Source organism: Convolutriloba macropyga, chromosome 7 (assembly GCF_964194025.1).
Source record: "Convolutriloba macropyga chromosome 7, txConMacr16.3, whole genome shotgun sequence".
NCBI lineage: Eukaryota > Metazoa > Xenacoelomorpha > Acoela > Convolutidae > Convolutriloba > Convolutriloba macropyga.
In genome coordinates this window covers 58,318,372-58,344,423 of record NC_134474.1, presented here as the reverse complement: position 1 = coordinate 58,344,423, position 26,052 = coordinate 58,318,372, and the positions used below count along the sequence as shown (strand labels likewise).

Genomic DNA, 26,052 nt, shown 5'->3' with positions numbered 1-26,052 from the left:
TGAAGCCCTCTGGCATAGAATTGTTGACTAAAAGTACGATGAGTTAAAAATGCAATGAGCATTAGTGAAGCTATTCAGTGCTTTAATTGGACAGCTAATGACTGTTAAGACTTTATATATAAATTTTCGAAAACTTTTTCGTTAAATATTAACCGATCATAAACATGTTTTTGTAAACTTTAAGTCGGTCTCAGTACTGACAGGATCCTCTTCTTTTCTACTGCAACCAAAACCAATCTGTTTTGCGGTTTTTTCTTCTAACTATTGGTTTTATGACCTCGATGCCACAAGATTTCAAAAAACAATTATAAGTTTTTGGATATTTTCGTATTTTTGAGTCCTTTTGAAGTTTTATCTCATTATTAATTTGGGTAGCTCCCTTTGTTTTAGGGAAGACGTTCAATGGATCACAGATGAAATTTTCAGAGAACAGTTTATGATTTAAATGGCTTCGACACTTTCTTCTCGCACTAATCTACTAATTTTTTGGTTATTGCCTGTATTTGTTGTTGTTTTCATAGTCATAAGACTTATTATGATATCTTTTTGAATACCCATGCATGACAAACAATTCTTTCTTTTATCGATTCCTGAATGAGCGTATTTATTGACTTCTGTTGAAAGCTATTGAACCTATTGTGTGTTATGACTTTAAAAACAATTTTTAAAAAATTATTTTGAAGATCAGGCTTATTTTAGGAACCAACTTTAGGCTTATATTCTTGATTTGTAAGAAATTTTCAGTAATGAACAGAACCTCTTCTTTTCTTTCTTCAGCAACCTAAATTATTTTGGTTACCGTTTTTTTTCTAACTCCTGGTTTTATGGCTTCAATGCCACAAGATTTCAAAAAAACTTAAGTTTTGTGTTAATTTTGTATTCTTAGTTCCTGTTGAAATCTTAGCACATTATCCTAATATTGAAAGCTCCCAGTGGTTTTGAGAAGACGTTAGATGGAGCACAGATAAAATGATATGGTTTAAATGGCTGCAACACTCTCTTCTCGCACTTTTCTAATGAGTTATTGATTTCTGTATATGTTTATGTTCCATAGCCTTAAGACCTATTGGGATATCTTATTGATTACCCATGCATGACGAACATCTTTGTCCTTCTATTGAGTTATGATTGAGCGTATATAGGGACTTTTTGTTGAAAACTATTGAATTTATTGTCTGTCAAGACTTCAAAAACAATTTTTCGAAAAAATTTTTTGAACAATAACCAATCGTAAAGTTATCTTCGTGAACTGTACCAACGCCTCAGTAACTACCGAAACTACTTTCTTCCTTCTTCAACAACAATAATATAACAACAATAATATCACATTATCCTATTGGTGTTAGTTCCAATTGGTTTAGAAGAGATGTTCAATGGATCATAGATAAAGTTTTCAAAGAAAAGCGTATGGTTTAGTGGCGTCCACACTTTTTTCTCGCTTTTTCCTACTGATTTTTTTTTTGGTTTTTGGCTGTATTTGTTGTTGTTTTCTTAGTCAATGACTTATTGTAATGTCTCATGGTATCGATGACTTGTCAATGACGAAAACTCTTGTGGTCTCATCGAAGCATAAATCTTTTGCTCCCATTGAGCGCTTTTGTTACCTTTCGCGTAGAGCAATTGAATTTAACGGCTTTGGTACTACCGTTTTCTCTGAATTTTAGTGGTTTTAATGTATTTGTTCAGACTTATTGATATTTTGAAGTCAAATTGAAAAAAGAATCTCATGTTGCTTAAAAATTACGGATGATAGAAAAAAATGACCAAAAAGTTATTTTTTAATGGCTTCGACACTTTTGTTGCTCATTTTTTTGAATTAGCGGTTTTTGCCTATTTTTTTTATTCTTTAGGTAGTCGTAAAAGGCTGACCGGTCTCAAAAAATTGTAATTGAGTGAGTATTCAAGGACTGATGTTACCCAAGGCGTTTATTTTATAGCGAATAGTCTCAAAGTTTATGATATTATAAGTTTTCAATGATTTTTTAAACTTTAGCGATGCATTTATTTTTCTTTTTCTTTTCTTTTAGAAAATTTGCGTAATATCAGATCCCAAGGAATTTCAAATATGGCCCCAATGCACTCATTTATTCTTTCAGTCAAATTTTAGTTGCATTAGTATGAATGAATAGGAAGGAAGAATACATAGTATTCAGATAATAGCTAATGATTTTAATGGCTTCAATAATTTGTGTTTTCGCAAATTTTAATTTTTTGAGTTTTTCTGCTTCTGTAGTCCGTTCCTATGGCTTAATCTAACCAATGGCAGTTCCTATTGGTTTCATAATGAATGTTCAGTAAATTTATCAAGAATTATTTTGTTAAAAGCTAATGGTTTTTAAGACTTTAGAAATTATTTGGTTCAAAAAAAGTTTATTGACTTTCCAATTTCGCCTTATTGTTTCCTTTCGTCGACTTTGTTACCGAGTCTTTTTAAAGAAAATTGCCATCTGCTGCATAGTATGGACAAATTAGATTTGTGCAGATAAGGTTTTATACGATTGCATTTTGGCGTTGTTACTAGGTGAATTCAAATTTAGATATTTAGTTTTTGCGTGAAATTTTTGTTTTTGCTTCTTTTGTTGTTTGTTTCAATAATTTTCAATGATAGATCTCGCCAGCGCTGTAATGAGGCATGGCATTATGTAATTCAATAAGTAGTTAGATTTTTAAAGGTTTTTTAAAGCTCAAACATTCATTTTTATTATGTCTTCATTTGGTTGACAATTAAGTCAAAAGTGTACATAAACTCGGGTCGGAACATCATGTGCAAACGCACATTATCGAGCATCCTTGTTAACAATTATAGACACTTTGTGTGTTCAAATCCATTCTAACTTTTTTTAGTCAAAGTTTCATTTTTTGTAAACTAGGATGCTGTTTGATAAAGACAGGGTTAATTTCTGATCAAGTTACGGAGTCATTTGAGTTTAATACCAAAGATATTCGCAAGCTTTAGCTTCTAATATAGACCTTTGCACATAAAAAATGATTTTGGCAATACAGCTGTGATAACGTATGAAGCAATCGATGTGCTATTAAAATTAATTTCTCAGGATAGAATTAATTGAAGTTATAAAATAAAACCAACAAGAGATATTGGTAAAGCTAAAAACAAAACTGATAGCAATGATGCTCAACTAAAACCAAGTGGAATCACAGTAAAAGATAAGGAGATAAGGATGAATTTACTGCAGATTTAACTACTTTTGATCAAAAACTGTGCAAATGGATAACATAGGAGAGGAAGATTTAAAAAAAAATTAATTAGGGATTTTTTTTATTTTTAACCAGGGGATGAGAAAAAAAGATTCGCAATAATCAAAAAAGAATGAGCTTACAATGTTATATTTTGTAAAATTATATCTATTGAATAAAATAGATATAAATAGATATATAAGCGTAACATGTCTATTTAACATTTTCTAATAAAGAATATGAAGAATTATTCAAATCCTCTGAAAAGTATAGGAAGAATAAGAAAGTAAATCTAATATTTTTTGTAGAAGAGCAATGTTAGATCTACGATCCAAATATATTTTTAGCATTATGATATTCAATAACAATAATTTTGATAATTGTTTTTTACAGATTGGACTTTGAATTTTACTATAATTTTCATTTATACTTTTACTTTTAATTTCACTTTTTTGCTATACTTTCTTCAATTGTGATTGTACAAATGCCCGATTGCAAAAGTTTGTGAAGACATAGTTAAGATAAGCGTCACCTTAAATTGAATTAAGTTAAAAATTTACCTTACCTTGATTTTTTTTGCAACGTATCGAGTACAATAAGGCACCTTTTAAAACTTTAATCCTTCCCTGGAGGAGTAATTAAATAATTTTCTTGAAAAAAAAGAGAATTTGACAGCAAAAAAAGCAATCCAAATTTCTACGAAAAATAATCATCTTGCGGGAAGCAGCTGTTTATCGACCTCTGTTCGTGTGGCATTGCTGTTAATGTTGACTCGTTCAAGTCTCCTCTGCCGAAAAACAACCTGCCTGTAAGTTGTAATAGGGTCAAACCACCGCTTATGCTGTTGCCTTTATCGTTATATAAAGTAAAATAAGTCGCCATATTATCTGAAGAAATACCAAAAATTTCAGAAACTGGTCTGAGAACCCTTGTCGAGACCTAGAATTTATGAAAAGACCTATTAATTCCAGGTGGGGGTGGGGGGTAAAGATTGAACTAAATTACACGAGGACCCTAGTTAAATTCGAGGCTAATTCTTTCCAAAAGTCCAGCCAAATTCTTTTCATATAAAAGAATGAGGCAAACCAAAAGGTTCCGACAGCATCTGGGTTTGCTGTCGTGACCTTCTCCAATCTTACACGATGCTTAACCAATTGCGCTACATGTCCTTAACTTTGCAGGAAATTGAAAACAAGTCATTATAACGGTCGCGAGCGTAATCCCAGGACATGTTTCATTTTCCAGCTAAATTCCAAAACACCTTTATTGTCCAGCCAAATTCCAAGGCGTATGTTTTAGTTCCAGCCAAAGTCCAGGACATCAAATTAGGTCCAGACAAATTCTTTTCATATCGAACATCTGTCAAGGACAGTCTTTTAACACCTTATACCTGTCGAGGACGGTCTTTTAATAATTCCAGGTCTCGACTAGGGAAAGCACCCTAACTTACCTGAAACGTTGAGGTAATTTGGACACCCATTATTTTACCTCAAATTTAAACCAAATTACATCAAAATTTTACGGGGCCATAAATAAAGTTCCACTTTAAATGAATTTCTGAATCGAAAACATTTTAACTTTTTTAATTTGAAATGATATGCAAAAAAATCATCAAATGCATGATATCATTAAAAAAAATATGAGCAATATACTGGCATATATATATTGAGAATTTAAAACTCTATGTAATCTATGCATTGTTGGGATTAAAAGAATTGGAAAACTGAAAGGAACCAAAAACGGTTTTCAAATTTCTCGCAAGGTGTATTATTCGGCTACAAAAGTGGTCGTTCTAATCATTTGAATGACTCTGTCCAGACGGAATTCATTGCAAAGCATCAAGAAAGAGTTCATTCACAACTATGTAAATTTTTAAAATCTATCTTTAACAGCTCTCCTGTTCTTAGCTCTCAAAATAGCCTCACGAATAGCCTCACTTTCTGCGAGCAAGAGCAATTACTCGTCATTGCTTTTGACAGCTCCTTCAACAATTATCATTAGTTGTAATTCTTGGGTCTGCGTTAATGCTGCTTGCCCGCGCATCAGAGAGTCTCGGATGTCTCCAGCACTCGCACCTGCTGTAGATCTGCCTTTACACCCTAATGATTTAAAGGAAAGTGCAGACTTGGAATTAAAATTTAGGAACTTGAGAGAAAAGGCCCCTATTGCGCTGCCGGCGCGCTGGGTGTATTTGGTGAAACTGCTGTCGTATGTCAAGGAAGAAAAGACGCCATTGCAAGACTCGTCAGAATTGGAGACCACCTTGTTCAACAGCTGTCTTATCTCCAATGGTAGAGATACTAAATCTCATCGCTGATAGCAATACCAGATCTAGAGACAAAGTATTACTATCATAGACGTCAGGCGTTTCTGTTGCTCTTAATGTTACCGTTAATTTTTCTCTACAACCAAATATCCAATATGAGGCTGAGAAGTCTGGCGACGTAATTAAAGCAGCTTGAGGTCGAGAATTTTAGGTATAGGAAGAAAAATGTTTTCAGAAAGTATTACGTTTGCGCCAATGGCAGCTGAAGTATTAAGTAGTATGTGTTCAATTTTCAAGAAGATCATTAACATAATAGTCTTACCTTCAAAAAAAAGAGCCGCAGAACGCAGGGATTTTCAATTGCTTTTGACAGGCTCCTACAGTCACTCTCAGCAGTTGTAACTCTTGGGTATCTGGTAAAATTTCTTGCCAGCGCACCGGAGTGTATGTCTATAGAAAGTTTTAAACTCAACAAAAAACTGATTTTTTTTCAAATTTTTAAGTTAGAAAATCTCAAGATCAATATAAAGTTGCTTACGTTGGATCTCTCCAATCGTCATATGGTTTGATTATAAAAATTACCGATAAGTCTGCTAAAGACGAGTCGACATTTGCAGCTCCACACGAGAACTTTGATTTTTCTGATTGTCATTATTTGCGCAAAAGAAAATCCAAGACACCTTAGATCTCAAAAAATTTCGGGATCTGAAAGAAGATATTATTTCGGATCTCAAAAAATTTCGTGATCTGAAAGAGCTCTACACGAGATCTTTGATTTTTTGTAATTGTTTGAGCAAAAGCAAATCCAAGACACCTCAGATCTCAAAAAACTCGGGACCTGAAGGAATATAATACTTCAGCGCGGTAAGAAGCAAGATTTGAGTTGCTGCGTCTTCTGCAACAAGAGCATGGTTAGTTGAATCATCCGTACCCGCACTAAGCAACTCTATGTGATCATATTTCTGACATCTGAAACTATAGGACTAACTGAGAGGCATGCCTGCTGCCAAGCCTGGTGTGAACCAACTGCGTCAAAAATATTATACAAAGTCTCTCCTTGCCAGTTGTCGAAAAATTTCATGGCCTCAATTAGTTCAGTTGTTGGCGCTTTTTTTAAAGAGAACAACAAATTTCAGAAATTCTCATTTTATCTGGTGACTTTTAGTTTCTCTTTAGACATCATTAACTCTCCAGCCGCACGCGCGAGCAACATTATCGCAGACCCACAAATTACATTTACTGAGAGTGACAAAGCGAGCCTTTCAAAAGCAATGGAAAATCCTTCCCATTGATAGCTCCTCCTGTCTGAAAGTGAGGCTATTCATTTTGATGTCTGCTTGACAATTAAAAAAATCCGCTTATTTCTTAAATTCCCAATAGCATTATCGTTACGCATTGCTCAGATTATTTATTTAATGCACTCTAAATTTTGACCTTCAGCTTCTTAAACTGCGTAACTTGACATCTCAAACACTTTTTGGATAAAAGTCGCTTTCACGAGAAACCACTGTAAAGCTAAGAGCAGCAGAACAGCTGGTCGTCCGTGATAGCAAACAAAATTTTCCAGGTCCAAAATTGCTATCAAAGATGAGGTCAAAAGATTTGATTATAAAGATTACCGAACAGTCTGCCAAAGACGAGTCTATATTTGCAGCTCTACACGAGATCTTTGATTTTTAATTGTAATTGTTTGAGCAAAAGCAAATCCAAGACACCTCAGATCTCAAAAAACTCGGGACCTGAAGGAATATAATACTTCAGTGCGGTAAGAAGCAAGATTTGAGTTGCTGCTTCTTCTGCAACAAGAGCATGGTTAGTTGAATCATCCGTACCAGCACTAAGCAACTCTATGTGATCATATTTCTGACATCTGAAACTAATGGACTAACTGAGAGGCATGCCTGCTGCCAAGCCTGGTGTGAACCAACTGCGTCAAAAATATTATACAAAGTCTCTCCTTGCCAGTTGTCGAAAACTTTCATGGCCCCAATTAGTTCAGTTGTTGGCGCTTTTTTTTAAAGAGAACAACAAATTTCAGAAATTTTCATTTTTTCTGGTGACTTTTAGTTTCTCTATAGACTTCATAAACTCTCCAGCCGCACGCGCGAGCAACATTATCGCAGACCCACAAATTAAATTTACTGAGAGTGACAAAGCGAGCCTTTCAAAAGCAATGGAAAATCCTTCCCATTGATAGCTCCTCCTGTCTGAAAGTGAGGCTACTCATTTTGACGTCTGCTGGACAATTAAAAAAATCCCGCTTATTTCTTCAATTCCCAATAGCATTATCATTACGCCTTGCTCAGATTATTTATTTAATGCACTCTAAATTTTGACCTTCAGCTTCTTAAGCTGCGTAACTTGACATCTGAAACACATTTTGTGTAAAAGTTGGTTTCAGGAGAAACCACTGTAACATTAAGAGCAGCAGAACAGCTGGTCGTCCGTGATAGCAAACAAAATTTTCCAGGTCCAAAATTGCTATCAAAGATGAGGTCAAAAGAATTGATTATAAAAATTACCGATCAGTCTGCCAAAGACGAGTCTATATTTGCAGCTCTACACGAGATCTTTGATTTTTTTATTGTAATTGTTTGAGCAAAAGCAAATCCAAGACACCTCAGATCTCAAAAAACTTCGGGACCTGAAGGAATATAATAATTCAGTGCGGTAAGAAGATAGACTTGAGTTGCTGTGTCTTTTGCAACAAGAGCATGGTTAGCTGAAGCATCCGTACCCGCGCTAAGCAACTCTATGTGATCTTAATATTTCTGACATCTGAAAGTAATGGACTAATTGAGAGGCATGACTGCTGCCAAGCCTGGTGTGAACCAACTGCGTCAAAAATAGTATACAAAAACTCTCCTTGCCAATTGTCGAAAAATGTCATGGCCTCAATTAGTTCAGTTGTTGGCGCATTTTTTTCAATGAGAACAACAAATTTCAGAAATTCCCAGTTTTTCTGTTGACTTTTAGTTTTTCTATAGACATCCGAATCTCTCCAGCTGCACGCTCAAGCAACATTATCGCAGACCCACAAATTACCTTTACTGAGAGTGACAAAGCCAGCCTTTCAAAAGCAATAGAAAATCCTTCCAATTGATAGCTCCTCCTGCCTGAAAGTGAGGCTATTCATTTTGATGTCTGCTTGACAATTAAAAAAAATCCCGCTTATTTCTTCAATTCCCAATGGCATTATCGTTACGCCTCGCTCAGATTGTTTTTTAATGCACTCTAAATTTTGACCTTCAGCTTCTTAAGCTATATAACTTGACATCTCAGCCACATTTTGGATAAAACTTGGTTTTAGAAGAAAGCACTGTAACATAAAGAGCAGCAGAACTGCTGGTCGTCCGTGATAGCAAACAAAATTTTCCAGATCGAAAATTGCTATCAAAGATGAGGTCAAATGATTTGATTATAAAAATAACTGATCAGTTTGCCAAAGACGAGTCTATATTCGCAGCTCTACACGAGATTTTTGATTTTTTATTGTAATTAATTGAGCAAAAGCAAATCCAAGATACCTTTGATCTCAAAAAATCTTCGGGGCCTGAAGGAAGACAATACGTCAGTGCGGTAAAAAGCTAGACACCAGTTGCTGTGTCTTCTGCAGCAGGAGCATGGTTAGCTGCAGCATCGGTACCCACAATTGATTAGCATTTGCACCATAATGAAATTCGATTTAATGTACATTACAGATTTTGTTTTAAAACTTACGACGTTGAGAGAAAAGGTCCCTAATGCGTTGAGGGCTTTCTGGATATTTCTGCCGGTACTACTCTCGTGTGTCACAGAAGGGGAAATGCACTTGCGAGTCACGACAAAATTTGAGACCGGGCCACCACAATTTGATTCACAGCTATCTGATCTCTATTAGTAGAAAAACAAAACCTCAATGTTGATTGAAATTCACGACCTCGAAACCTTCTTCTGCCATCATGGACAGCTCATCGTTCTGCTGCTCTCGATGTCACAGTGACTTTGTCCCTGATACCAAAAATTTTTAAAAATACGGCTGAGACGTCAAGTTACGGAAGTGAAGAAATAATTTGCCTTACTTCAATTTTCAGGCAGACATTGAAACGAATAGCTTGACTTTCAGACAGCAGGAGCTATCAATCGGAAAAATTTTCTAGCGCTTTTAACGGGCTACCTCTGTCACTCTCAGTAAATGTAATTTATAGGTTTGCGGTAATGTTGCTTCTCCGCGCATCATGAGAGTCTCGGATCTTTCTAGTGAATTTTAAAATCACCAGACAAAGTTACTTTTTTTTCAAACGCGCCTAATCAGGGAATTCCAGAATTTCTGACCAGAATTGGCAGAACAGAAGCATACTTTTCATTGGTAGAAAATTGAAATGAACTGATGAACATTGATTCAGTGAACTGTTGATCTCCGGTTTTATTAAACATAGACTTGGTAACCTTGTTAGTTAATTTAAAATATTAAAATTAAAATGCCATATGTGCGGTGTTCCGCCTTCAGTTAAAATTGAATGTGTAGTGTTGGTGGTGCTGTGGCCGGACGTCAGAGAAGCAAACTAATCAGTTTGCTTCACTGACGCCAGTGTTGGTGGTGTTTCAAAAAAGGCCCTTGAGTTATAGTTACTTCGGAATGATATGCCTGGGCTACCCTTTGCCCACTGTTGTTCCTTGTCAACAGTTAAACGTGATATTTGCTTCACAAATCTTTTTTTGCTATCATGAAAAATTCATCCATTTCCTAACCATTGAATTACATCCATATAATCAACATTATGACTTGGTGTTTCTTAAAGTTACACTTTTTAGTACGTGCCTCTCCTGGTAGACGGGGCCCGTATTTTTGGGCACCAAAAATCAGAAAGTTTGTAGTCGATCTGTTGTTGTTGTTGAAGTCTGTTTGAAGTTGCTTTTTGTCGTATCGTCGTGTTCTCTTTTGCTCTGTTGTGTCTTTTGTGTAGCTGAACTGTATTTCTTACTTCATCTGCTGATGATTATGTTGAAATGTTGTATTGAGTTGTGGCCTCAATAAAACGCTGATCTTGAAGTTATGGACTTGTCCATATCTACAAGTTTGTCTGAACTGACTTTGATGATGTCTACTGTTGAAGAATGTGTAGACTGCTGTTCAAAAAATGCTGCTGCTTCTGCAGAAGTAATTCTTGCTGAAGTGTTTGTTGTTTTAGTGAAATTTTTGCTGATGTCTTCCGTCGGTGCTGTCTGTATATTGTTGCTGTGTAATAGTTGTCAACGTGCTGCTTGTAGTGTTATATGAAATTGGTATGCTGGAAAATTGAATTGCTTTTTGTGCTGATTGCGTTTGACTGTGTACATTTATAGTTGTTTTGAATCGACTTTTGTATTGGCTGATTGGCGAATGTCAAATGCTGAACAATTTCTGGAAATGTTGTTGTTGCTGGTCTGCTCCTTGAAAGTTGAGAAACTGATGCTCCCCTTGTTCCCGACCTACCTAAACCTACCACTACCTTCTACCTATTGCCTACGTTTACCTGTTTTTCCCAAATTAGATTTTATCGGAATACCAATTGTTTTGTAATATGTTTACCGCTGATTTCTGATTTTACCTAAGCTGTTTAGTGACATATACTTTTTCAACATACTGTTATCCTGTCGGTTCAACTCTCTGCTCTTTCGCAATAAGCTAATTAATTGTGCATTTTAATTCCAAAACCTACCTATTGTCTATCCAGATTTTGTCTTCCTGTTAATCCTACCTACCTAAATTTTCCCGTTTGAATGTATTTATCTAATGTACGATAAGCTTTGCTAATTTGAGTTGCCTTTTGAATTACTTATTGAAATCCCTAATTGTATCTGAATAATACCTAATAGTCCCTTTGAATTGCTAACTCATTGAATTGAACTTTAAAATTTCATCTTTCACTTTACCCTAATCACAAAACTGATATCAAGTTTGTTTCAGATTGTGTTTGAATTATTGTTCCCCATTTACTATTGATAACCTTTATGTTGATTTGTCGCTAATCAAAATAAGTTTGGTAGCTAGTTTAACAAAATCCCCTTTTGATGTTTTAACCAGGCAAGACCTTACCACATTATCCTTACCTTTATTTACCTTTTGTACCCTACCTACCGGCCAAATACCCCCTGGGAGTGTTGTTTTCTAATATCCATACCATGTCGCCTACTTCTATCAGGTCTATTGTTGAATGCCATTTTCGACATTGTCTGAGTGTTGGGAGATATTCCTTTAAAAGGCGTGTCCAAAATTCGTTCATGATACTGCTGACATTGTTCCATAGTTTTCCTGTTCCTCTATCTTTGCTGCTAATTGTACTATCTGATGGCAGTCCTGTTGTCATTCCTGTCAAAAAATGTCCTGGTGTCAGGCTTTCCACATCGCTTATGTCATTGCTGACTGATGTTAGAGGTCTGCTGTTGAGTAGAGATTCGACTTGGCAAGTAAGGGTTGAGAAACTGTCTTCCTGGAGTTTCCTAGATCCGGTGATATTAAAGAATAGGCGTTTGCTCATCCCAATGAGGCGTTCCCATGTTCCACCAAAATGTGATGCTCCTGGTGGAATAAATTTCCATGCAATCTTTTTTGATTCCGCATATATCTGTATCTTTGTAGTTGTGAAGCTGCTTTCCTCGAAGGTCTTTGCTGTACTGGTGAAATATAAAACGTTGTCGCTGCGAATTCTTTCCTGTAGTCCTCGTCGGCTGAAGAATCGTTGGAATGCCATTGTGCATGATTCTTTTTGCAAATTCCTGGTCACTTCGATATGAACGGCTCGTATCGTCAGACAGGTGAATAAGCAACAGTAAGTTTTCATGGCTATGTTGATCTGGTTGTAGATTTCAAAAGGCCCAAAAAAGTCCACTCCGGTTTCTTTGAATACTACAGGTTTGACTGAGAATCGGTAACTCGGAAGATCTGACATCTGAGGCTGGCTGTTGAGTTGTCTCTGTCGACTGCATTCGCAGCATCTATTTGAGATCTTCTTCATTACTGTTTTACATTGAAGAACCCAATAGTTCATTTGAATGCTGTGTGTTTGCTGTTCAACTCCAACATGACCATTGATATTGTGTTGCAGCTCCAGAAAAAGACGTATAATCGTGTTTCTGCCGCCTAAAATTATTGGTTTTTTCGTTGCTGTTGAAACTGGTGCGTTGGCTAGTCTGCTGTTTAAACGAATGATGCCATCTTCGTCTATTCGAAGGTGTCAATTGAATCAATCTACTCCTTTTCTGAACTGGCCTGTTGTGTGTTAGTTGATTTACATCCTCGTCGAACGATTGCTGCTGAGATAAACGGAAGAGAAAGTTCTCTGCATCTATGATCTGTTGGTCACTTGATTTCGTTTTGTTTCGTAGATTTTCAATTTTGATGATGACGGCTCTGAGTTCTAACCACTGGCATGAATGAGGTCCTTGTCAATTGGCTGTCGTCGTGTTACCTGAGTCTTCTGTTCTGCGCTGTTCAAGAAGACATTTTCTTGTTGTTGTTCGTCAGTTGAAGAGTTGTCTTTATAAAACAGACGAAACTGTGGTACCTGTAACCAAAGAGATTTTTCTGTCATCTCTGTTACTTTAAGTCCTCTCGTTCCATGATCTGCTGGGTTGTCCTTACTATTGACGTAGGTCCACTGATTATTGCTTGTGATATCTCTTATTTCGGCAATTCGGTTTCTGGTGTACATCTTGTGTTTCAATTTGAGGTTCTTTATCCAACTGAGAACGGTCGTGCTGTCGCTCCGTAAAAAGATTTTGTCAAACTTGAAATCCCTTTCAACCTCGATTGTTTTCTTCAATCTTGCTGCATAAAGTGCTGCTTGCAGTTCTAGTCTGGGAATTGTTGTTTGACGTAAGGATGCCACTCTTGTTTTTCCCATAAGAAAACGAATTGTGGTTCCTTGGTTGCTGGTTGTCTTGATGTATGCTACCGCTGCTGTTGCTTCCAATGATGCGTCGCAGAATACATGAAGTTCCATTATGTCCCCAAGTCCTGTACCACCTACCAACCTGTTTACCCCTACCGTACCTAACAATTCTGTTTCCTCTACCCAATCCTTGATGGCCTTTCCATTGTCTCCACTGATGGCTTTGTCCCATTCGTATCCATGTCTCCACAGTTCTTGCAATGGAATCTTTGCTCGGATGAGGAATGGCGATATGATTCCCAAAGGATCGTAGAAACTTGACACAAAAGACAGAAACTTGCGTTGAGTCCATGTATTCCTGTTTAGGTTCTTTCTGACTTTCGCTTTAAATAATAGTTTATCTTCGTCCAAGCTCCAGTGAAGTGTAAGTACTCTTTGATGAAAACCTTTACTGAAGAGCGCCTCCACTGGCTTGCATAGATCGTCTTGATCTGCTGACAAAACTCACGGCTGTTGCTGCACCATATTGTCAGGTTGAATTTACCTTTTTTCAGAGTATCCTTGACATCCTGGGCTGTAGTGAATGGTGTCGATTGTGTCGATGAAAGTTGAAACCATGTCATCCATGTAGAATGTCCGCTGAGTTATCTCCAGAGAATTTGGGTGATCTTCGATGTCGTCTTTGGCTGTCTGTTGCGAAACAAAATTTGCGCAAGCTGGTGAGTCCCTTACTCCAAAGATGTGTCGTTGGTTTTCGAACACCTCTAATTCTTGGCTGTTTGGTTGTTTCCACGTGAATCGCAGATAACGTCGGTCTTTTTGTCGTACTCCGATTTGCATAAACATTGCTTCGATGTCTCCCTGGATGGCGATGGCTCCCTGTCTGAATCGTAGCAAATTTCCAAGCATATTTCCGAGGAGGTCATGTCCAGCTAAGAGTTTGTCATTGAGGCTTGTTCCGCTTTGTGGTGCTTTGGCATTGCAGATTCTTCGTATCTTGTTGAAATTGCTTGGGCTGACAAGACCATAGTGTGGTATGTACTATCCTGTATCTTTCTGTCGATGAAAGGGTACTTTTGCAATTTAGTCTTTTTCCAGGTCTGCTTGAATGCCCTCATTGTATTTCTTGTACTGTTCAGGTTTCTTCTGTAGTCTGTTGACGAGATGATTCAGAGGAATCAAGGCTTGTGACCGGTTGTCTGGTAAACTGTTGTCGTCTTTCCAGAGAAGTCCCGTTTCATAACGTCCATCTGCTTGTCTCACGCATTTTGTGTTAAGTATCTTGGTGGCTAACAAGACTTCTGGATCATTAGACTTGGTTTTGGATTCCAATGGAATTGTCTCTGCTTTCCACCAATGAGAAACTTATTCGTTAAGGTCATTGTCTTGTTCAAGGCAATTGCTGCAAAACAAAGCAGTATGATGCAATGAATATTGTGTTTCGCTGTCATCCAACACTGTATGAGGTACAGAAATATTCCAACCAAATTTGAAAAGCCTTGAGCTTGGTGCTGAAGATGGTCCTTGTTCCACTCTGACTGGTGAGATAAAGTTAATGTTGTCCTGTCCAATACTGTGACTTGGAGATTATCCAGAGTTGGCATATTCACATGTCTAAGGTGGTCGTACTTTCTGGCAATGTCTCCCGGGTGCTCCCTCAACTTTGGCTAATTGATGTTTTCCACAACATATATCTGTTTGAGATTGTAGCGTTCATATTTTCCAATTTTGAAATTTCTGTTGAAGTTGTGTAACGAGTTTTTGTGTCTGTTCCGTTGGCTCCTTACAAGAGAAGTTGTTGACGTGTTTCTTTCTGAAGGCGTAGTTCGTCGGCTGTCTTCGAGAGAAGTATTGTCAAGCTGCTTCCTGGCTCGATGAAGCCGTATATCCGAACTTTGTTCTCTTTGTTATGCAAAATAACGGGCATGACATAGAGAAGATTCGTTGTTTTAGTTACTGCTGTTGTTTCCTTTGTTGTCGTGGTATCTTTGTTGTTGATGACTGCAAATGAGTTACCATTTCCTCTTGAGTTGTTCAATTGGGAGTTTGTTTGAAGAATTGATGCTACTGTTCGTCCGTATCTGCTGTTGGCACCGTGTAGCATAGTGTTGTGTCGTTGTCCGCATCCTTGCTCCCTGCAATTAAAGTTTGAGGGACTATGGTTGGCTCGATGGTTCCCTCCCAAACAATTTCTGCTAAGATTCAATTGATAAACCGTTTGTAGTCTTTCGTCTGCTGCCTTGCTTTAAACGTTGGGCAATGGAACAACTGAAGATTACCGTCGTTGAAGACACAAGGCAGAGGCTGGCTGTTGCTGTTGCTTCCTCTTGTTGCTTGAAACATTTGTGTTGGGCTCCTCTGGTTGTACTGGTTCCTGTTGTTGTTGCTAAAGTTGGTTATGTTCTGTGTTGGTTGTTGTTGCTGCCGTTGTTCCCTGCTGGGATGATTTGGTTGTTGATGGAATTGTCGGGTTCCATTTAAGTTGAAATTTCGTTGATGTGTGTCACTAGCTGTGCTAAGGCTGGTGCAGCTTCGTCCTTGATGCGTTGAACGTTCATGTGCTTCGGCTATTTCTTTAATCCATTGGTTGAAGTCTGCAAGTGTCGGCTGTTGAATTCTTCGTCGTAAAACAAACTGATTCCATCTGAATTCTTCGCTGTAAGGTAGTTTGTTGGTTGCATGTTTCAAGATGGTCGTGCTGTTGAGATCGGCTTCGAAGTTCAGTTATTGCAGTGTCCTTGTCATGGTGTTTATGAAAGTGGAAAAGTTTACAATTGTCCAAAGACGAGATGTTGTTGGTGGCCTGTAGTTGATGAGTTTCTTCAACAAATTGCTAATGATGACGTTTGGGTTCCCAAAACGCTGTTTCAACACGTTTATTGTATCCTTGTACAGGTGTCCGTTGCAGGCAAATCCTTCAATTGCTGTTTTGGCTTTTCCAATTACGAGACCTTGTCGATAGGCGACCTTCTGTCCATCACTGAGATTAGTGTCTCCAATCATGAAGCTGAAACGGCTGTACCAATCTGCCCATTTGCTCGGGTCACTGTTGAATTTCTGAAGATCCATCTTTGGAAGAGCTTCCACATAAGGCGTATAGAATGGAACTGGTTGTGATACCGTTGTTGACAATTGCTGTGGTTGTACTGCTGGCTGATTGAATGTCTGTGTGTCCCCCATTCCAGTTACTCTGTTCTGCTGGTTGTTTAGGCTGCTTGAGTAGGCTAGTCTGTCATACCAAAAGCTGTTGAGGTTGTCACGTTGAGCTGAATTGCGAGTTTCCAGTTGTTCGTTGTGTAGACTTCTGTTAATGGATGTTTGCTGTTGTCCAATTACTCTAGTGTTGATGTTGATGTTGGTTGCTGAGTTATCGGCTGTCGAATTGGCTGTTACTGTTGTCTCGTTGTTCTCTTGTGTGTTGAAGTTTGTTGTAGTTTTTTCTTGCAAAAGGTGATTCTGAATTTTATTTTTCATGTCGTCGATGTTGTTCCACGTGTCAGTGATTTTGTCGATGCATTCCTCGTGCTGATTTTTGTCCACCTGTGAAATCAACTCGTAACTGGTTTCCTCGAACTCCGAAAATGTTTCCACTGCCTTTTCATGAACATTCTTCGCTGCGTTTATGTTCCCACTGTCAATCAATTCGCTCATGGTTTGCGAGTTTTTCGCAATTTTCTCCCCTATCACCCTGATTTTTGCTTTTAAAACGGGTGATTGCATGGTTCTGTTCGGCATTGCTGTCAGGCGGTTTGTATTCTGCTTTGTGTTTTGTGTTGTTCAAATCTTGAGTGCTGGGGGGTCTTTATTGTCCGGTGGGGGGGTCTTGGTCTTTGGGGTTGATTCGTGGTCTTTGTCTTTGCCTTTGCCCTTGCCTTTGCCTTTGCCTTGAGGTTGCACCTCCGAGCTTGGTTAGGGGGGGGGGGGTCACCAGAAAAAAACTGTGCGGTGTTCCTCCTTCAGTTAATATTGAATGCGTAGTGTTGGTGGTGCTGTGGCCGGACGTCAAAGAAGCAAACTAACCAGCTTGCTTCACTGACACCAGTGTTGGTGGTGTTTCAAAAAAGGCCCATGAGTTATAGTTACTTCGGCACGATATGCTTGAGCTACCCTTTGCCCACTGTTGTTCCTTGTCAACAGTTAAAACTTTCGTGAGATTTGCTTCACAAATCTTCTTTTGCTACCATGAAAAAATCATCCATTTGCTAACCATTGAATTCCATCTATATAATCAACATTATGACTTGGTGTTTCTTAAAGTTACAGTTTTTAGCACTTGCCTCTCCTGGTACACCATACTTTAGCGGAAAATTTTTCCAGCAATACACAATTGCAAATAAATAAAATTAATTCGAATTTTGAGAGCTCCAGCCTAAATTTTTTTTTTAAAACAATAATAGATCGAAGATGCTTCAAACATCTACATATACTGTCTGATGTTTGTCAGAGTAAGTTTTTGCCATTATTTCTGAAAATGTTTGTTTTCCTATCATGTTTTGAACTTATATATTATATGAAATTAATTAAATCTAGCGTAATTGGAAGGTCAGTTTTAACAAAATAGCAAAAACAGTTGCTGATAGAGTTCCCCTAAAAGATAATTATTGAAAAAAAATAAGATTAACAAAGTGTTTCCAAATTCGCATGTCCCTACGAGCAATGTATTTCTAGCAGCTGAATAAAAAATAATTGTGTTATATGGCGAAGTATACTCTGATTCGTTTCCAATTGCAAATTATGTAAAAGCCGTAGTAATTAAAAGAAAATGAAAGCAATTACAGAAAAGAAGTTTCTGCAATTAGTATTGATTACAGTTTCCCCGACTTTTGAAAAATTGAAGCAAAGCAAAATTACTGAAAGAAAAAAAAGAGTAAGAAAAAAACATTCTGCTAAAAATTTGTTTGTGAGCTTTTATAGCACCGCCATTTTCATGAATTTTAAATCTGCACCGCATTCAAGTACCGCAAGAATATAATAATGATGGAGTTAATTTTTCTGGTAGAGACGCGATTAGATAGATGTGATGACCTTATGTAGTACCCTATGTCGTCAACTGAACCAAATATATACTTAACGTGAAAAGTATGATAAAACTCTCGTTTTAAGAAGTAAAAGCTCATTTTTGACCCTATTCCTTAATGATAACTTTGGTTGCAAAATCCCATGTCAATTAAGTTTTGCAAAAATTTTATCTCTAATTTTGTGAAAAGTGATCTCACTTATGTCATTTCCTCACACGACAAATTCATTGAACTTGAGATTACAAATTTCCCAAAATTACATTCATCTCTTGATGTTGTATGTGTTTTGGGGACGGTCTTTTTTTGTAAATTTTTCTATGTTCTAACGCAGAGTTCAAAAATCGAAAGACATAAACAATAATGTCATTAAGCGATAGCGCTAATAAAAGATGTGGTTTGTCTACCACCGCTTTTATGGTTTCTATTTGTCTTCTTTTGTTGACTTCTTTGTCAACAAGGTTGCATTGAAAGAAAACCTCACAGAAAAGAGGTATTTCATGATCCACTGCTGCAAATAGAAGCAGATGATTTTTGATACTTCGTTTTGATGGGAACAATTGTAAAATTTTCCGAATTTTCCTGCTAAAAAAGTTCATTTTTTCTCGGGTTTAAAAAACAAAGAAGATAAGACTTCTATGCCTAATAAACAAGGAGTTATCTCAAACTTGGTCACTAGAAATTGGTTTTCAATGTGAGATCTAATAATCTGAATTTGGACATGGATAGCTGTTGATCCCTTTAAAGGCTCTTCCCCTTTTTCGCAGCTCTTATATTTTTTTGCACATTCTCATCTGATTACGTTAGGTCAGATGCTAACAGGGTGTGTCACTTATGAGAATAACGCTACTTCCACTATTATTTAGGGCCCTTATCAGTTTGACATCAATTTTTAGTGTTGCAAACAATGCTGTTTCCGCCCCGCAAGATTTTACCTAGTTTCTGGATATGAATCCCTGCTTTCTTCGGCTTGTTTTCGTTGAAAATGTGCGGTTTGAAAAATGTTGGGCTCCAACATTCGAAAAAGTTCCTGCTTATTCTGGATGCATGGTTTCGTTGACCGCAACGGCGACATTATTTTTTGTTAATAACTCACTGCTGCCTTTGGCCGCTTGGACTACTCTCGGGCAACCACTCGGGACTTCAGATTGATTTTGTTTCCTCGTGTTTGCGCCTGCCCTCTACTGTCGTAATTGGTTCGACTATTATCAGCGCGGCTTCTGTTACTTTTGTTATCTGTTTTTCTATCTGGCCTGTTAGGTTGAACGGTCCGCAATTTTCTATTTAAATCATTAATTGAATTAACTAATTGGGAATTTTCATTAAATTTGATGGGTAGAAACACGCGACTTGTTGTTCTCCCCCTCCAATTTGCGTGACTGCTTCTATATGTATTGCTTCTTCTAAAGCTTTGTCAAAGTTCATATCCGTGTCAAGTTATTTCACAGGTTGAGTCACACCTGTCTATTTTCTGTGCCTTCGATGAATCCCCTCAAAATATGATGATCTCCTTTTCGAGTAGACTATTGGGTGTAAGCTTTCACGGCTAACGTCTGCAAATCATCGAGACAACCTCTTAATTTTCCCCAGCTACTGGACGCCCCGCAAAACTACTGGTTTCTAGTTATAACGCTGTCTGAAAGCTTTTGCGGTGTCATCATAGCTTTTCTTTTTGTCCTCAAAAAATATTCGATAGCAATCAGTAGTGAAATTTGGTAATCTTACGCAAAAGACTGCGGCCGTTCATCAGTTTTGGTCTCGGTGCCGTTTACTAATTTGTTTGCCACTTTTGAAACTGTGCAAAAGACTCATAAAAGGTTCAGATAACAGCGTTTTTGAGGAATGCCGCGCCATCCGCGTTTTGTTTGAAAGCTGTCGTTTTTCAACTTGTTTTAATAAATCTGTTGGAAACCAAGACAATTTGTGAAACTCAAACTCAACAGCTTTTAAATCTTATTGACTGTGTATTTCATTATTGAGGAATTAAAACAACACTCGATGTTGAACGTTTTGTAGTCAAATATTCTGAAACTCGAATACAGACAAATGGAAACGCTATTTTTGTGTCCAAAAACAAATTGTGTCCCACAGTATGATGTTCTATTTTCTAGGGGGTACTCAAATGAAAACACGACGATGCCAGTGTTTATTGACAGCAACTTCCAATCCTGATCGTGATGTTGATACGTCAAACTCGAGCTAGAAAACGGGTTGTCAAGCAAAAAACTCGATTTCTTTGTGAAATTAGTACATCTCCCAATATAATTGCTGGATTTTTTCTATTTGCAATTAATATTTGTCGCCACTTTAAATGCCACCCATGAAAAATATATATCTTTACTTTATTGAGGGCAGTAGAAGTGAAACTAGAAAGAAGAAGTTGAAATGATCAGTAGGCTATGCAGAAGAAAGTGTTAAAATTAAGGTAAGGTTCGATTGAGTGGCCAGCTGCCAGCTCGTCTGGAGGATTTGCCGTTCATTGTATGATTGAAATCCTTTCTTAGTACCAAAAATCGTTTCTATAACAGTGGTAAACTAATCAAGTCAACAATGTTATGCCATTTTCGTTGATATCGCTTGAAGCCAGAGCTTTGCCTAATCAAACAACTATTTTGTTTTTTTTTGCTTCTATCAACCTTGTGACATATTTCAGGTAATAAAAATTTTTTAGCTTAAATCTTTGACATCGAAACCCATGGTTTTTAGTACTCTTTTTTTATATGTATGTGACACGCACAGCGTTAGAGAAAATCGAATGACAATTTCTAAAGATCACTCAACACAAATTTATATCTCTTTATCAAACATTTTAGCAGTTTTTTTTTATTGAAAAGCTTATTTTGAATAGTGCAATCTAACAAAAATTTAAAAAAAACACCAAAAAAATGATTGATCGACATTGTGATTACGGTATAACTTCTAATGACAATGACTTGGATGCAAAATCTAATGTTTTCTTAACTTTCCTAGATGACTCATTTATCTATTTTTCTCTTGCAAACTTCAAAGTATGTAAACGTTAATTTTAGTCCGTGTGTAAATATTGTAAAAAAAATTGAAAGTTTTTGGTCAAAATTTTTAGCAGTTTTTTAGACTGTTTACTGCATCAAATTTTGTTGACATTTATGATCCTCAATTTTTCTTCAGTACAAAATGCGGAAAACCCGGGTCGAGGTTTGGCGGTGATTTTTCGTAAGACATATGTTAAAAAATAATTAAAAAATAATTTTCACCGCGAATTTCTTACATCTTTTTGCGGTCAATGCGGTGAATTGCGGTGAATTATTTATTTTCACCCCGTTCTCATTATTGTTACAAAAAAGAATCGTCACCACACTGGTTCGATCCTCCGACGTCGTGCATGCCTTCAACTGCCAAGTACACTGCGCCAACTCTCAAGTACATAATTCAAATTTCTTGTGAATTTAAATCGGTTTGAGTTAACTTTGGAAATCATATGCGGTGAATTTTTATAAGAAATGCGGCGAATTTCGCGGTGAATTTTTGTAAGAAATGCGGTGAAATGTGGTGAACTATTTTTTTTCACCGCATTCACCGCTTTCACCGCATTTCTTACATTAATTTGCCGCAAAAGTCGATGCGGTGAATTTTTGTAAGAAATGCGGTGAATTTTTGTAAGAAATGCGGTGAAATGCGGTGAAATATTTATTTTCACCGCATTCACCGCAATCACCGCATTTTTTACAAAAATTCACCGCACTCACAGCATTTCTTACAAAAATTTCCCAACAACCTCGACCCGGTGATTTGTCTTATAAAGATAAATTAAAAATAGCACAACGATATCCTTCTTATCAAGCACTGGGCACCCTAGAACGGAGTTGTAGAAACTTGAACTTTTCCTTCGGAAAAAACGAACTGAAAAGTCAATTTGTGTAGCATATTAAATTTTATGTTGATGCATACCTTCCTAAGCCTACTCTCTGTATCCTTAAATGTTCCAACTCAAACGATTGCTATACTGTAATCCTATCTCGGAGAAGAGGAATAGCGGCTCCCAAAACTCTGCGAGACAATCTATCTGGTTGAAATGTTTTTCTTCCATGTTTATTGTCTTATACAGAAAATATTACTCTATCTATTATTAGGGCACTATTTCTAAATTCTCTATTTTTTGTAAAAAGTAAAAAAATTTCTATAATAAACAGTTTGAAATCATTGCTATCTTCACGTATCTGTGGCGCATTACCACTCTACAAAAACAGTAGAAGGTTTCCAAGGTTGCTTACACATATTTTTAATTAAATACTGGGTTATTCCCATTTTGTATTAAAACGGCTGTCGTAAAACTAGCTTGAAAGCCAGCCTGGATTGTGCGTAAATCTGAAAGTTGTCGTCCAATTTTTTAATTTGATGAACGTATTTAATGAAGCGTATGAAAAGAAGTTTATTTTTTAAACTCTTTGACCGCTTTGAGAACAGCGGTTTGCCATTCCAGTGTCAAAGTGCCTATAAAGAAATTTCTTTTCTACCGAGTCAACACTTCTAAAATATAGGTGAAAAATCGAAAGTAAAATATTTTTTTTTCGCCTTCTTTCAGGCTCTTTCACCTACTTTCGACACTGTTGTTCACAGGGATTTGGAAAAATCAATTGTAATTGCAATAATTGATTGGAAGGACATGATTAATTGCCTAATAATTGACGGAAATTGAAGCTCCACTTTGCCCAGTCGCAAACCCGCAACTACAGAAGTTCTACAGAAAATTTTTCGTCGTTGATTAGAAACTGATTAATTTAGATAATATAACCATTTGCGTACATTTTTGAGTAAATCAAGGCAAAAATGTGTTGAAATCTGCGAAAAAAATTGTTTGATAGAACATCAAATTTAATTGATTAATAACTGCCATTATTGCAATAATTGAATTTTATGTTTTGCCAATTAAATTAATTGATTGCTCCTCCTTGTGTCTATAGCCAAATAATTGCAATTATTTTTTCTAAATCCCTGGTTTTCCATCTTTTTGTTTCATCCTTAAATTGTGCTTGCATTTGAAGATAATGCTATAACATTAATGGAGAGTTTTACCTATTTGGCAAATCAAAATATGATTTGTTTAAGGATTTTCTTTCTACAACAAATACCTCCTCTGTTGCTATACCCAGGTCGAGGTGGCCAGACCGAAGTGACCCCTGATCAGACGAGTTTCGAGCGCACACATGTTCCGGGTGCGCTCGAATTACATGGTCTGGAAAAGGCTTCGAGCGCACTTTTGTCTGGACAATGGTCTGGATCTTGTCTGATCAGAGGTCACGTCGGTCTGGGACGGTCTGACCAGAGGCAGTTTTGAGCGCAAACTTGTCTGATCAGAGGCCAATTCGAGCGCACACTAGTCTGACCAGAGACCAATTTGAGCAAATTTTTTTCAAGTTTTTTTTGTTTTCATACTAACTTTTGTTGTCTCTGGTTTAAGAGTCAACAATAAACCAGCATTCTGATCAGAACTGCATCTGAAAATCTGATAGGTTTGATCAGAACCAACGGGTCCAGCTGATAACAACTGCCGGTCCCCTCAAGAAAAGATTTTGAATCAAAGTAGATCAAGACGTTTTTATGCAAAGCTGTCTAAGTTCAATTATTCAGTTAAAAGCATAAATAAATGGCAAACTCAGTAATTTTTTCGATCATTTTATTTTCGATTTATTTTCATTAGCAGTACTTTCAGGATTGGTTTTTTGTTAGTTGAATATAAGATTGATAAAATGATAGATGAAATGAATATATTATGACGATATTGAGAGATTTGTTCATGTTCAAAATCATTCTCTGATCAGAGGTGATTTCGACCGCACTTTAGTCTGGGGCTATATTTCGAGCGCACTCTAGTCTGGACAATGGTCTGGAACTCGTCTGGACAATGGTCTGGAACTTGTCTGATCAGGGTTCACTTCGGTCTGGAACTCGTCTGATCAGAGGCGGCTTCGAGCGCACTTCGAGCGCACAATGATCTTCGAGCGCATACTTGTCTGATCAGAGGTCACTTCGGTCTCGGACGGTCTGATCAGAGGTCCCACTTGTCTGGTACGGTCTGATGAGGCGATTTCGAGCGCGACCTCAACCTTGGTATCTATCACCGCTTGACGCTAAATACAACTTTTGAGCATAACTGTTTTTTGCCGATACAGTTTTCTATTTTCTCTTCAGCAGAGATTTGACACAAGATGCTTTGAATTCAATCTTATCACCTTTTTAGAAACCGTTTTGTGCGAAACTGATACTGAACAGCGCAAAACTGAATTTATGTTTGTGAGCCGAAAAACTGTTCAATGCGAACATATGCTAACTTTCGACTGAAAATTTGCAAAAATGTGAATATTCAAGGTTTTCACATTGATGACGACATTTCTCATTCAAACAAATTTTTTCAGTTTGCTCCAAAAGTTATTATTTTTTTCGCCATATATGTATTCTATAGGGGATTCAGTGAACAGAGCTCCGTTAATTGAGCTAATCAGTTTACTTGTATTCTCACAACTATGTTTTTGTCTCAGCGTCTCCTTCAATTTTTAGCCAGATAACACGACTTTGCGTTGTATCAAAAAGCTACACTTGTCTTGTTACCGTTTCAAAAAGTGATTCTCTTTTAAATTTATTTTAGTTGGGCATCTTTTTGATGACCAACTTGTAAGAGTCACATCATACCTGACAGATGTCAGTATGCCTATAATCAGTCAGTACCATTTATAGAACTGCAATAGGCAAGAGATAGTTCAGTTAGGTCATGCCTTTTGAGTGGAATAGTCTTACATGTCACTTTATCTGATACCCGGAGAAAACTTCTTTCGAGCAAAAATTTTTTGTTTCTCGATTCATAACAAGGAGGCTGCGTAGGTTGTTTACTTCAGTTTTTATCTAACTCCATTTTTATTTTGCTGTTGTGTGTTTTGAAATATGGATATCGAGTTTTGGTCGCAACTATTAATTGCCATTATTTAATTTTTATGTTTGTCTTGTCCAGTACTCTCATTACTGGCAAGTCTGATCGGCACCCTAAACACATAGCATTGTTTTTCCACTTTGTTGTTTTTTAAACAACGTGTGAATTTTTGAACGTTTTCTATCTCTTCTTCATCTGGTAGACAATTAAATAAAAACGTGGATGAGCGGGATCGAAAAGTCATGTGCGAACGCTCTTTAACCTGTACTTCATTAGATAACATATGAGACTCAGTAACAGGTCGGCAAAGACGTGCAAAAAGGGCAAGTTTCAAAAGTACGCTTCTAATTTCGAAAACAACCAATTAAAAATTGATTAAAACCAGTACGTATCAAATGGTCTCATTAAAAAGATATAATCATACTTCAAAGGAAGCAATTAATACATGTCATTATCCGTAATTTGTCAGAAGACGGCAAAACGAAAAAGAAAATCAAATAAATTTAACGAGAAAACAGCACTAATAAAACCATAAGCTACTCATGAAGAATGTTAAAAATCTTCAATTGCGCAATCTTTGAACGCCAATTGTAATAATACGGCAAGGAAACAAATAACACAGCAATTGGAAAATAACCAAAAAATCACACTTGTTATGAGAATGTGTAGTGCCAAACCCAAGAAACCATTATTTTAAAATCAAAACAATGTGCTGATTCGTTCTTGGTCACTAGAATGAGGTTTCCAGTTGTCTTAAAGCAACCAAGCTAAAAATTATATTGACAGAAAGAATACAAAAGTGACAATGCTGAAACATCCATT

At 36.9% G+C, this 26,052-nt stretch overlaps 3 protein-coding genes across 4 annotated transcripts in view; 1 reads left to right on the top strand and 2 right to left on the bottom strand.

The window, feature by feature from the left end:
• LOC142343196 (COP9 signalosome complex subunit 2-like) overlaps positions 1 to 26,052 on the top strand; it is a 508,192-nt gene that overhangs the window by 450,802 nt on the left and 31,338 nt on the right. The gene's annotated exons all lie outside the window — the stretch shown is intronic.
• LOC142343085 (uncharacterized) lies at positions 11,554 to 12,438 on the bottom strand. The gene has a single exon (XM_075394771.1). It carries the CDS (start codon positions 12,436 to 12,438, stop codon positions 11,554 to 11,556), a length of 885 nt encoding a protein of 294 aa, XP_075250886.1.
• On the bottom strand, positions 12,841 to 14,223 carry LOC142343083 (uncharacterized). The gene is made up of 2 exons (XM_075394770.1): positions 13,859 to 14,223; positions 12,841 to 13,630 (listed from the first exon to the last, which is right to left on the bottom strand). The coding sequence occupies exons 1-2, from the start codon at positions 14,221 to 14,223 to the stop codon at positions 12,841 to 12,843; spliced, it is 1,155 nt and encodes a 384-aa protein (XP_075250885.1).

Coding starts and splice junctions, on each gene's coding strand:
- LOC142343085 (XM_075394771.1), bottom strand. CDS start 12,438: ATGAAGAAGATCTCAAATAGATGCTGCGAATGCAGTCGACAGAGACAA.
- LOC142343083 (XM_075394770.1), bottom strand. CDS start 14,223: ATGCTTGGAAATTTGCTACGATTCAGACAGGGAGCCATCGCCATCCAG. Junction 13,631..13,858: donor CAAGGATACTCTGAAAAAAG/GTAAATTCAACC, acceptor TTTTGTGTCAAG/TTTCTACGATCCTTTGGGAA.